Source organism: Microcaecilia unicolor, chromosome 9 (genome assembly GCF_901765095.1).
Source record: "Microcaecilia unicolor chromosome 9, aMicUni1.1, whole genome shotgun sequence".
NCBI lineage: Eukaryota > Metazoa > Chordata > Amphibia > Gymnophiona > Siphonopidae > Microcaecilia > Microcaecilia unicolor.
In genome coordinates this window covers 7,905,479-7,918,003 of record NC_044039.1, presented here as the reverse complement: position 1 = coordinate 7,918,003, position 12,525 = coordinate 7,905,479, and the positions used below count along the sequence as shown (strand labels likewise).

The window sequence follows — 12,525 nt, the reverse complement described above, 5'->3', positions numbered from 1 at the left end:
TGCCATATTTGTAGATTTATTTTCAATTTGTTAAATATCAGCAAAGTAATTATGCATTAAAACTCTGCAGAAAGACAGCACGTGTAACTTTATACCCCATACAGACTGAATCCTTAAGGGAACAGAACAGTGGTGTAGCTATGGGTGGGCACAGGCCTACCCATTCTTGGCTCAGGCCCACCGAAGACAATTCAGCAGTGGCCACCTTGCTCCCCCTCTCTCATCCGGATCCAGCATTTGAACCTGCTTGCTCGCTCACCCACAGCCGGGAAACTCCCACCCCCCTTCCTGGTATACCTCACCAACTTCACAGGCAAGGGGAAGCGATGCGCGTGCCCTGCAGGCTTCCCTCTGCCACGTCTCGCCAAAGAGAAACAGGAAGCAAACAGCAGAGGGAAGCCTGCGGAGCCGGTGCAAGTAGTGGATGTGTGTCGTTGCCACTGCCCATGAAGTAGGGGATAAGGGATGAGCGGGTGGCTGTCATGGCAAATGTCAAAACTGGGGTGGAGGAGAGGGAGCAAGATGTAGGATAAGGGGAGGGGCTAGTTTGGGAAGGCCCACCCAACTTAACTGTGGGCCCACCCAAAATAACAGGTCTGGCTATGCTCCAGGAACAGAAGCTGACCCACTGAAATATATAATTTGACCTGGGGTGCCTAAATGTTTACACAAAACTGATGAATCTAACACTAAGAAAAAGAATGACTTACCAGGGCAGACTTCCCAACACCTCCTGAGCCAAGAACCACCAGCTTGTATTCACGCATGGTGAAAACTCAGTCAGTTTCTCAGCACCTAAGACATAAGAAAACAAACATTAAATATACCAGTACAACCCACAAGACTCTGGCCTCCACTCTATAAGAAATGCATAAAGATATTTAGCGGTACAAACATCTAAAATGGTAAAAAAACAACCCCCCCCCCCCCCCCCCCCCAGTTCTTACTGTTTGGTATTCATCTGTTTCCTATCAAATATAACCATAAACAAAAGCCTAACATTTTACAATAGGATGTGGATACAGGAGTAACTTGCAGACTACCTCTACAGAGGCAGTCAATATGGTTCACTTGTGTTCATTTCAGTTATGTACATACACGTAACTTAAGATCAAATCCTAAACAGAGGAGAATTAATGTCCACACAAATCTACTTCAGATTCACATGCAAGCAAAGGCTATAAAAATTTTATGCATGTCAGGAAACGTATTTAAAGAATAGTCTAGGATGTAATAATTTGGTATTTACATGCAAACATTTATACAGACCTATTTCAGTTACTGCCAAGTTATTTCCTGTAGCCCCTTTCAGTTATCCTGTTTAGCATTTTTCCCTATTTCTTCCTGGGGGGGGGGGGGGGTGGTAGTAGGAGAAAACAAAATCTCTCCTATGCTGGCAGAAGTCCCACAGTGACCTCTACCAGGCAGTCCCACCAAAGTGAGAGCCCATGGGCTAAGGCTCAGGGCTGTGGCCTATACAACTTCTCCAAGCTCAAATAAACAAAGGTCCATGGATCAATGCCTAGGAATTAATACCAACCAAGGGACTTAAGGTTGAGGGCAACAGGCTGTGGCCTATACAACTTCGTTTAATCACGACTACGTTTAATCATGACTACATTTATCTGTGGCTTGGAGAAAGCAATTAAGGGACCAATGCAGAAAACTATGCTCCAATAGCTAAGCATACAAATCACAGCTTCATTAAAAAAAGTGTAAGAGTAATCTGCAACTCACTGCTAAAAATGTTCCCCTTTCTGAGCAGTGGTCAAGAGGGGCATTAAAAAAAAAACCAAACAAACAAACATCCCTTGAAGTCTAGCCCCCCGAAATGTATCTTGAAGAAGCAGGAACAATGCCTACTCTGTGGAACTGTTAGATCATGAAGGAGCAAAAGGGGCACTCAGGGAGGACAAGGCCATAGCGGAGAGATTGAATTAATTCTTTGCTTCGGTCTTTACAGAAGATGATGTAAGAATCTACCTACACCGGTGACGATGTAGAGGAACTGAAAGAAATCTCGGTGAATCTGGAAGAACTACTGAGCCAAATTGACAAGTTAAAGAGCAATAAAATCACTTGGATTTGATGGCCTACCCAAGGTACTGAAAACTCAAAGGTAAATTTGTCTGTTACTTATCTGTAACTGGTCATTAAAAATCATCTGCAGTACCTGAAGATTGGAGGGTGGCCAATTTAACGATTTTTAAAACGGGTTCCAGGAGTGATCCGGGAAATTACAGAACGGTAAGCCTGACCTCAGTGCAGGGGAAAATAGTGGAAACTATTATAAAGAATACAATTACAGAACACAGACAAACATGGTCTAATCGGACAGAGTAAGCATGGGTTCTGCCAAGGGAAGTCTTGCCTCAATTTGCTTCATTTCTTTGAAGGCTTAAGAAAACATGTGAATAAAGATAAGCCTGTTGACGTAGTGTATCTAGATTTTCAGAAAGCTTTTGACAAAGTTCCTCAGAAAATTAAAAAGTCATGGGATAGGAGGCAATGTCCTGTTGTGGACAGAAAAAAAAGAGGGTAGGGTTAAATAGTCATTTTTCTCAATGGAGGAGGGTGAATAGCGGAGTGCCGCAGGGATCTGTACTGGGACCACTACTATTTAATACATTTATAAATGATCTGGAAAATGGAATGAGTGAGGTGATTAAATTTGCAGATGACACAAAACTATTCAAAGTTGTCAAAACACATGAGGATTGTAAAAATGCTGTATATAGCAGAGCAAGGTCATCAGAGCAACACAGAAACATTTTATTCAAACCCCAAAGGAAACATTATAACATTGCTTATTTTGACTATCATCAGATCTTCCTCCTTTGTCCAAATAATTTCTTATATTCTACTTTTCAGAATGCGCATCATGTTTCTCTTGTTATATTCAAACTACTCATGCTAGAATTCTGATGAAAGATCAACACAGTAGCACCGTGTATATTAATTCACATTGTGTCAAAAGAGCATCTTATCAAAAGCCTTACAAGTTTTACCTCAAGTACTACTACTACTTAACACTTCTAAAGCACTACTAGGGTTACGCAGCGCTGTACAGTTTAACAAAGAAGGACAGTCCCTGCTCAAAGGAGCTTACAATCTAAAGGACGAAATGTCAAGTTGGGGTAGTCTAGATTTCCTCAATGGAGGTGTAATGGTTATGTGCCGAAGGTGACATCGAAGAACAGCTACCAAAAAAAAATGGGGCGGTTAGTGTCTGACAACTGAATCTCATCTACAAAGTTCGCTAATTGTTCCATCATGAACTGTCAGGAAACATTAGTTACTCGTGTTCACTGTTCTTCTAGCAGTCTATTGACAAGTCAGTGACAGCATTTACTGTTGAACATGCAAGTTCTCAGAGCTTATGGAAGATTATAAAACAGGAAAAAGTGGCATGCTGGGAAAAAACCCCACTTTAGCAACTGTACCAGTCCAATTAATTTTACTATCTACTGGATCCTTTTTGAAAGACTGAATTTAAAATTCAGTGAAATCGGGTCAACAAAATACACATTTTGATCAGATTTTATATTCTGCTCTTTTAATAATCCAAGCTCAAGCTGAATTATCTTTATCCTCAGCAATTTTTCTAATAAATTGACACACTGCCAACATGCACATGCATTCCCCATTATGGCAGATTTAAGTTGTAAGGTAAGGCTTTATTCCGTATGAATATAAACAACAGCTTGATTTGAAAATAGTATCCTAAAGTGTTAGTTCATATCATACCTATGATACCAGAAAACCTACATTAAAGTCCTTACCCAGTCAGTAGTCAAGTTGAAATGTGAATGTATAAAATTAACATTGAAAGCATAGCATAAAGGAATGCAGATAAAGCAGTGGTTCCCTAACCTGGTCCTGGAGGCACCCCAGCAGTCGGGTTTTTAGGATATCCACAATGCAGAGTCATGAGGCAGATATGCATGCAGGTTTGGGAGCCAGCGAGAAAGACTATATAGCTTATCCAGTCTGCCCATCCATGTCATCTATCCCTTCCTCTCACTTAGAGATCCTGTGTACTTGTCCAAAGCTTTCATGAATTCTACTCCACTACCTCCACCAGGAGGCTGTTCCACAAATTCAATACCCTTTCCATGAAGTATTTCTAAAAAGACATCCTGACCTACTCAAATAATTTCATGCCATATAGAACATTTTTGTATGCTAACCATTATGGAAAAATTAGTTTTCTTATCTGATCATTTTCTTCCCTTTAGTCCCAACAGATCAATCCAGAGACAAATGGTGGAGAAAGAGAGAACACCAGAGCTCTGGGTACTCTGCAACAGCCTCACTTTCAGTATTTTCGATGATAAAGCAGTAAGGAGACTAATCCCACATAGAAAACTCCTGCCTCTGACACCAAAAAAGGAAGAACCAGCAGAAACTGTGGCAAATCAACTGCTGTCATTCCTCCACTCCTTCTTTCTGTTGTAAATGGCTTCTGCAATCCGACCAATGTAAAAACTGCAACAGAACCCAAGGGTGGCCTCTAGATTGATCTGTTGAGACTAAAGGAAAGAAAATTATCAGGTAAGAACTAACTTTTACTTCCATTATGTCCCATAGATCAATCCAGAGATTAAAGGGATGTACCAAAGCAATCCACAAGTGGGGTGGGACATAGTAAAAACAGCCCCTCCGGCCAACACAACCCAACTGAGATGCTACAGAAAAGGCAGAAAACCAAGCTGTAGAGCAGCACCTGTTGGCCACGTAAAGAAATAGAGACCATGCCCAGGAAGTAGCTCAAGCTCTTAAGGGCAGTGCCCAGAAATCTAAAGGAAGCCAATATGTACACCACAGAAAGGGTATCAGACCCACCTAGCAATTGAAGCCTGGAGGCCTATGCCAACCTTCGGACCAGCAGCAAAGACAGGGAGATGTACAGAACGCCTGACCCCAGTGGTGTCCGTAAAGCATGTCACCAGAATCCTATGTAAACAATGTAGCAAGCAAGACTCAACTGGACAGTCCGGCTGATTGAGACAAAAGGTGGAAACCCCCTCCGGAAGAAAGAATGCACCCAGTCCGATGGCAATGCCCACTTCCAAAAACTGTAGGAAGGGTCCTGGCCAGATACTGCCTGTGACTCCACCACCCACTTCACCGAGAAATGGAGTCTAAAAAGGAAGCTGTCAGAGTGACACCCAACTAGCGCCACCATAGATGAGGGGCAAAGAATACAGCCAGACCATGAAAGAAAGTCAGCAATAAAATGCGCTACCTGTACTGCATAAGTAGCAGAAGACAGGGCTCAAAAGTACACAAATCAGGACAGAAACAAAAGCCCAAAGGTGCCCTGAAGACTGGCACAGTGTAGCAATCTTAAATGCCAAAGACCCAACACAGGCTGTGCCTCAGGGGTCAAAATAATATACTCTGATAGAACTTGAAATCCAAAGCAATCCTTCTAAAAATACATTAAGTTAAACAGGAGAAATCCTTCTAAAAACACATTAAGTTAAGCAACAGGTTATACCAAAGGCATACAAACACAGCAGTACTGATCCCAACAAAAGGTTCTAGGTGGTTTACAATTCAAAAAAAAAAAAATCACCAAGGTGAGAAATGATTGTTTTAAAACAAAAAGGTTTTCAATTTCTTAAGAAATTATATATAATTACTTGAAGAATCGGAGTAGGTAGATCATCCCAAATAGTAATGGCCCGACATGAAAAGATTGAACGAAGCTACCTCAAACCGTATATACTTAAAAAAAAAAAAATTTCAGTTGTAAACTATTGCAAATTATAAAAACAGCATATAAAAAAAATTGGATAAGCAATACGGATGTCTGTCCATAACACACCTGAGAAACATTCAGCTTTAAAAATAATTCAGGGAACACAAAGCAAATGTAATCCTTTCATATATCCAGAATTATTATATTTCCGCAATCAAAAAATTAACCATATCACCGTATTCTGTAATAACTAATTTAATAACTTAAGGAGTCTTTTACTACTGGCACTCTTACATTATTAGCGCGCGCTAAAAATAGGTGCGTGTTAAAAATGTAGGCGTGCCTTAGTAAAAGACCCCCTTACTACTCAATCCAAGATACAGTGATTTACAGTGATCAAGATTAGACAAAAATCAATATTTGAACCAAAAGTGCAAAATAAGATTTACGAAAAAATGACTTTATTAGCTTCAATTGACACATTCTGAAAAAAAATATTTTTTTCCAAATTTGATTAGTCAGGGCTAGAATGAAGTGAGAAACAGAATAGTAAAACAGAAACCAGAACGGAGCCTAACAAAAATAATTCAAAGTTTAGTCTGGGGCGGAAGTGAGGCATCAAGAAAAGGAATTATGTGATGCAGCAGAATGCCATCCAAGTATCTGGCAACTATTTTGGATGTTCTTACCACTAATGGGAATACTGTGCTACTATGCATTGCAGAATTAGTGCAGGGACCAGGAGCCAGCAACAATGAAAAAGCAGAACTTGACATCAGGCCCCGAGTGGAAGGACGGAGGAAGCAAACAGACAGCATCAGCCACATTAAAAAGTAGTAAAACACGGAGGGTACAGTATTTTTATTTCCATTCAAAGCAGTGGCAGCACCAGCCTACACCACTGAAAAGGAGAAAGCAAAAGTGGCAATGTCAGGGTGGAATTTGAAAGATAACCTGGAGTTCTTTCTGGGGGATAGTGAGAGAACCAGAGGTAGAGTCTTCAAGCTTGGTGTGCATACTAAGAACAGCGGCAGAAAACAAACAGGGGCTTATGACAGCAAATTATTTAAAAAAAAAAAAAAGGATGTAGAATAGTCGGCATCTTTGAGTAATAACTTTTGTATACTGCATTCAATTAGTGACAGTGGTTAAATTGTGTTAAATAGACAAATTGTATCCACATTTTTAGAATTTATGCACAAAATTTGTAATACTTTTGCACAGAATTCTACCAGGATTATGCTGTTTATTTTATCATCGCGCTTATAACCTGCCAGATCATTAAGTACTCTACCATTATGAGAAGCAGAAGTATGAGCTGGCATACAGCTTTTCATCTTACCCCCTTCCAAACAAGCAGAAAAGGCCAGGAGGCTCAGATGCATCGAGAGAGGAATGGTGAGCTGAAAAAAAGGAAGTGACAGTGCCTCTCAATGAGATAACATTGATGACGGCAATTGAGATATAGCCCAGCGATGCCAACTATATTCTAACTTTTTTGTTTCATGTTGCCTCTCCTATACTTTCTCTATATGACTGTAATTTATTTTCTATTATGTTTGTATTTTATGAATTGTAAACCACCTTGTTGGCATGACCCTATAGCGATATAATCAAACAAAGATAGAACCTGAACTTTCACACAGTACTCTAGATGAGAGATCTTGCCAGAAATATTCAATTGTGGAGACGACACCTTCAAAAAGAAATACAGGATGAAGTAAATTTAGAAAGCAGCTACAAAAACGGTCAATGGTTTTCACCATAAATCATATGAAGACAGAAATCTCTATTCTGGAAGAAAGGTGAGAGAGAAAAGATTTAAACAGACATTTAAATATCTCTGGCATAAATGTACAAGAAGTGAGTCAGTCTCTATTGAAAAGCAGCTCTGGAACAAGGGGGCATAAGAAGGAGAAATGGGAAAGACTTGGGAGTAATCAAAGGAAAAGTTTCGTTACGAAAAATGTGTTAAATGAATGGAATGGCCTCGCCAGAAGAGGTCGTGAAGACAATGATTGTGGTATCTGAATCTGAGAAAACATGGGACAAAGTGAGGATCTCTAAGGGAGAGAAAGGGATAGTAGACATTAGTTGGCCTGTTCAGTCTGCTCATCCATACTATATTGTCTTTACCCGCCATCATCATCATTTCCATGTAAACACCTTTTGGAAATCTCACTTAAGTGTACGTATACAAAACAAGTTTAAGACTTTAAAAAGTGTAATGTATAATTATCCAAAATCTCAGGGGGGAGGGGGTGGTTAGGAACCTGATGGTTAATTGCATGGAAGGGAAAAGAGGAGACCCTAAGGCTGAAGGTTTGTCAAGGCTAGACACTAAGGTGCTTCATATCCCTTGCACAGGCCCTGACCATCGTTATGCACACATCTGCAAAACACATTCAGCAAAGGCTTGCATTTCACTTGCTGGAGTGAAAACATGCAGAGCCTTAACATAATTCCAGTTCACTTGTAACTGACAACCATCACAACTACCTACCATCTTGGTTACAAAGTGTCAGTGGCACTGAAAGGGAAATACACTTAAAAGGGAGAAAACCAATAATAATAATAATAAAAATATATACTTGAAGTCAAAAGAAAAACACAAATCGATCGATTTAAATGTGTTTTTGCGAATGTAAAAACAAAGGAATACAAAAATGATTATTCTGTTTTCAGTTGGTAGAAAGGTTTCCCTGTTCCTGGGACGCCTCTTTAATTGGGCTCCCGAAGCAGGAGGAGGAGGAGGGCTCCAGCCCAGCAGCGACACGGGACAACTTTTCTTATTTCCGCTCTAACTTCTCCGGTGCCTCCTGACAGGCGGGATTCTGAACTTGTTCTGCCGAGCTCCGTGGAACCGGCTGGGGGTTAAGGGCAGAGCCAGGCCTTTCTCCTCATCCTCCTCGGAGGGGCCCCGGCAACCAGCGAACGGATGACCCCCCCCCCCCCCGACCAGGCTCCACTTCCGCCATATTTCAGGCATTTGACCCCCTCCCCTCCCCCCCCTCAGGCAGAAGCGCGTCCTCCTCCCTCACCGGGTCCGGTCTCCCCTCACCCACTTAAAGCCAAAGGAAGGCCCAACCCTCCCTCCTCCCCCTCCCCCTCCCCGACTGGGTCTCCGACCCCGGCAAAAGTACCAACATCCCTCCGACGCCCGGCAAACTCACCCTACGAGCCCCGCTCTCCGGCGCCTCAGCCGCCGCCTCCTCCTCCTAAGCACCGGCACCCGCGAACGAACGTCGCACCGACAACCGCCGCCCGCCCTGCTGGTGGGTGAGGTTCCTGTGTGGAGAGACTTTTTTTTTTTTTCCGCCGTGACGTCACGCCGCCAGCCTCGGTCCTGTAGCTGTGACCTGTCCCTCCCTAGCAGCGCGAGGACGAGCGCGTGCGCTGGGCGCGCGCCGCAAGCCCGCTCCGCCGCCAGCGTCAGCGCCACCCCCCGTGTGTGTGTGTGTGTGCGAGCGCGCGCGCGGGCTCCGCCCTGCTGTATTCGGATTGGAGGGTTTCGCCCCGCCCCCCCCCCCCCCCCCCTGCCAGGTCGGCACTAGTGTGATGATGAATTTGATAATGCCATAGAAAGGTAACTAAGAAGGGAAGGAACGTTGCCCGCGTGCGGCCGTGCTACCATTACTACTACTTATCATTTCTAGAGTCTGGATGTACGCAGCGCTGTACACCGCGTCCCCTGCTCGACAGAGTTTACAATCTGGACAAATAATAAGGGATAAGGGCATTACTTAAGGTGTGAATGGTAAAACACACATGGGTTGGAGGGGAGAGGGGACTCAGATGCTGCACTTAAAGCTATAGGGGATAGACAGCTGCTGGATTGCAGGGGTGGTGGAGGGAGAGGGGACACGGAGCTGCTGGGCTATAGGGATGGGAGAGAGGTAGAGGGGCGGACATGAATCTGCAGATCCTTAAGGGAGAGGGGACACACAGAACTACAGGATTATGGGTTGCAGAGGGGGGAGGGGACAGGGAGCTGCTAAACTATAGGGGTGGTGGTGTGTGGGAGAGGTGACACAGAACTGCTGAACTATAGGGAAGGGGGAGAGGGGACACAAAGCTGCTGGACCACAGGAGAAACAGGGTTATGCTGGATAATAGGGGTGGAGGAGAAGGGACAGGAAAATGCTGGACCATAAGGGTGGAGGGGAAATGAGGGAATGGAAAAAGATCCTTGGGAACAGGGTTTGATTCCTACTGCAGCTACTTCTGACCCTGGGCAAGTCACTTAGCCCTCCATTGTCCCAGAGAGTAGCAAGATTCCGTGTTACTGACCCCAGGGATAAGCAGTGGCTTAAATCAGGAACGCGACAAACACAGAAGAACAAGAGTCCTCCGCACAGGCAAACAAGCTCGGCCTCTTCAGCTTGGAGAAAAGACGGCTGAGGGGAGATATGATAGATAAGTACATAAGTAATGCCACACTGGGAAAAGACCAAGGGTCCATCGAGCCCAGCATCCTGTCCACGACAGCAACCAATCCAGGCCAAGGGCACCTGGCAAGCTTCCGTAACAAAAAAGCGCTGTTTTATAAGCCACATTTAATGTTAGGTATGTTTATGCCCAGAAATTGTGCTCACATTAGGTGCATATCCCCATTATTCTATTTATTATTTATTTAGATTTTGCTCACACCTTATAGAGGTCTATAAAATAATGAGTGGAGTAGAAAGGGTAGACGTAAAGTGTCTGTTTACTCTTTCCAAAAATACTAGGACTAGGGGGCATTCAATGAAGCTAAAAAGTAGTACATTTAAAATGAATTATAGAAATTGTTTCTTTACTCAACGTGTAATTAAACTCTGGAATTTGTTGGCAGAGAATGTGGTAAAGGCAGTTAGCTTAGCGGGGTTTAAAAAGGTTTGGCTGGCTTCCTAAAGGAAAAGTCCATAGACCATTATTAAAACGGACTTGGGGAAAATCCACTGCTTATGTCTGGGATAAGCAGCTTAAAATGTTTTGTACTTTTTTTTGGATCTTGCCAGGTATTTGTGACCTGGATTGGCCACTGTTGGAAACAGGATTCTGGGCTTGATGGACCTTTGGTCTGTCCCAGTATGGCAATACTTATGCACTTAAGCACAACGGGGGTGACACGAAGGATGATGCAGAGCAAAAACATCCAATGGACTCAGAAAGTTCACATCATTCTGTTCAGTATCAAAGGTAAAAAGCCTATAAAACGTAAAACAAACGCAGGAGCGCTGTGAAACAATGTCGTGGCTGACAAGCAGTGCTCTTGCATTTGTTTTACATTATATAGGATTTTTACCTTTGATACTGAACAGAGTAATGTTTAGCTACATTATCACAACATACAGGGACTCTTGAAGCAGGCCTCTGTGGCCGAAACACAACGTCGAGTCGAGTCCATTTTATTATGAATAAAGGTTCTGTTGTGAACTTTCTGAGTCCATTGGATGTTTTTGCTCTGCATCATCCTTCGTGTCACCCCCGCTGTGCTCGTTTGTCTTGCTTAAATCAGGAACTAAAATGTGGATCTTGGCACCCACTATGTTCCTGCATTTTTAAACTAGCTGTTTTGCAAGTATATTTCAAGATTACGGGGAAAGAACAGTAGAATTCACGAAACAGGCATCGGGGTGCAGACAGCAGCAGTGTGTTTTTATAAGTCCAATTCCCTAGTTCAGACCAGGCACTGAAGTGGTTAAAGTCTTACAAAACAACCTGTAAGGCAAGTGCCCAACATGGCTGACAGACTTACCTGCTTCCTCAAGGGTTGTGTTTCCTTTGGAAGGAATCCAGTACATTTTAGAACACGATTGTAAATATGCAGAGCAAACTTCATAAACCTCTTTTATCTTGAGGCTGTCTGCTGCATTTTTAGGCAATTACTCACTTCCCTCATAATACATCATTGGTTTCCAAAGGCTTCAGGGACATCATGCTGATAAATGTCAGGATTATAATTGAAGTTTCTTTTTTTTTTTTTTTCCCTTCTGGAATAACACATTAAATCGCTCTCTGCTGAATCATCAAGTTGGGAAAGGTATGATAGCACTTCCTTGAGAAAGCCTCTCTGGTGCACAATGCTACTAACCCTGATTATTATTGGACAGCTCCCCAAATGTCCTGCCTGCTGCTTCATCCCTCCCTCTTGTTGTCCCCCTCCTCTCCCCTGCAATAAGGCAGCATGATGAAAGGCAGGAGAGGAGGGGCTGGAACAGGGAATTTACAGGGCAGAGGTAATTTGACTGCTCCTATCGGACCGACCGTTCACTTGTCTATTAGATTGTAAGCTCTTTGAGCAGGGACTGTCTCTCTTTGTTAAATTGTACAGCGCTGCGTAACCCTAGTAGCGCTCTAGAAATGTTAAGTAGTAGTAGTAGTATTACATATAGCAGTGATTTAACCAGAGCTGATATTGTGATGTCATAATGCCTCATTCCACCAATGCCTAAGAGCCAACCTCATCAGTGATGTCACAATGGCTCGACTGTCCTATACTTGGCCCACTTCCCCCCTTAGTGTGAAGAGTTTCAGTCTCTGGTATCCAGAGCTGAGATTGTGATGTCATAATGCCTCATTCCACCAATGCCTAAGAGCCAACCTCATCAGTGATGTCACAATGGCTTGATTGTCCTATATTTGTCTCACTCTTATCTATTAGATTGTAAGCTCTTTGAGCAGGGACTGTCTCTCTTTGTTAAATTGTACAGCACTGCGTAACCCTAGTAGCGCTCTAGAAATGTTAAGTAGTAGTAGTAGTAAAAGCCATTACTTCTTGTTTCAGCCTCTTCCCTTCTATCCATCCCCATTTCCACCTGCTGGCCCTAGATTTT

At 43.0% G+C, this 12,525-nt stretch overlaps 1 protein-coding gene across 1 annotated transcript in view; it reads right to left on the bottom strand.

Annotated features, from left to right (window-relative positions):
* RAP1B (RAP1B, member of RAS oncogene family) overlaps nucleotides 1–9,014 on the bottom strand; it is a 39,459-nt gene extending 30,445 nt beyond the window's left edge. The window contains exons 1-2 of the mRNA XM_030215454.1: nucleotides 8,881–9,014; nucleotides 711–795 (exon numbers count right to left, since the gene is read on the bottom strand). Coding sequence (XP_030071314.1) covers nucleotides 711–767 — 57 coding nt within the window. The 5' untranslated portion in view covers nucleotides 768–795; nucleotides 8,881–9,014. The remainder of the gene's footprint in view (nucleotides 1–710; nucleotides 796–8,880) is intronic.
* Between the last annotated feature and the right edge of the window lie 3,511 nt (nucleotides 9,015–12,525).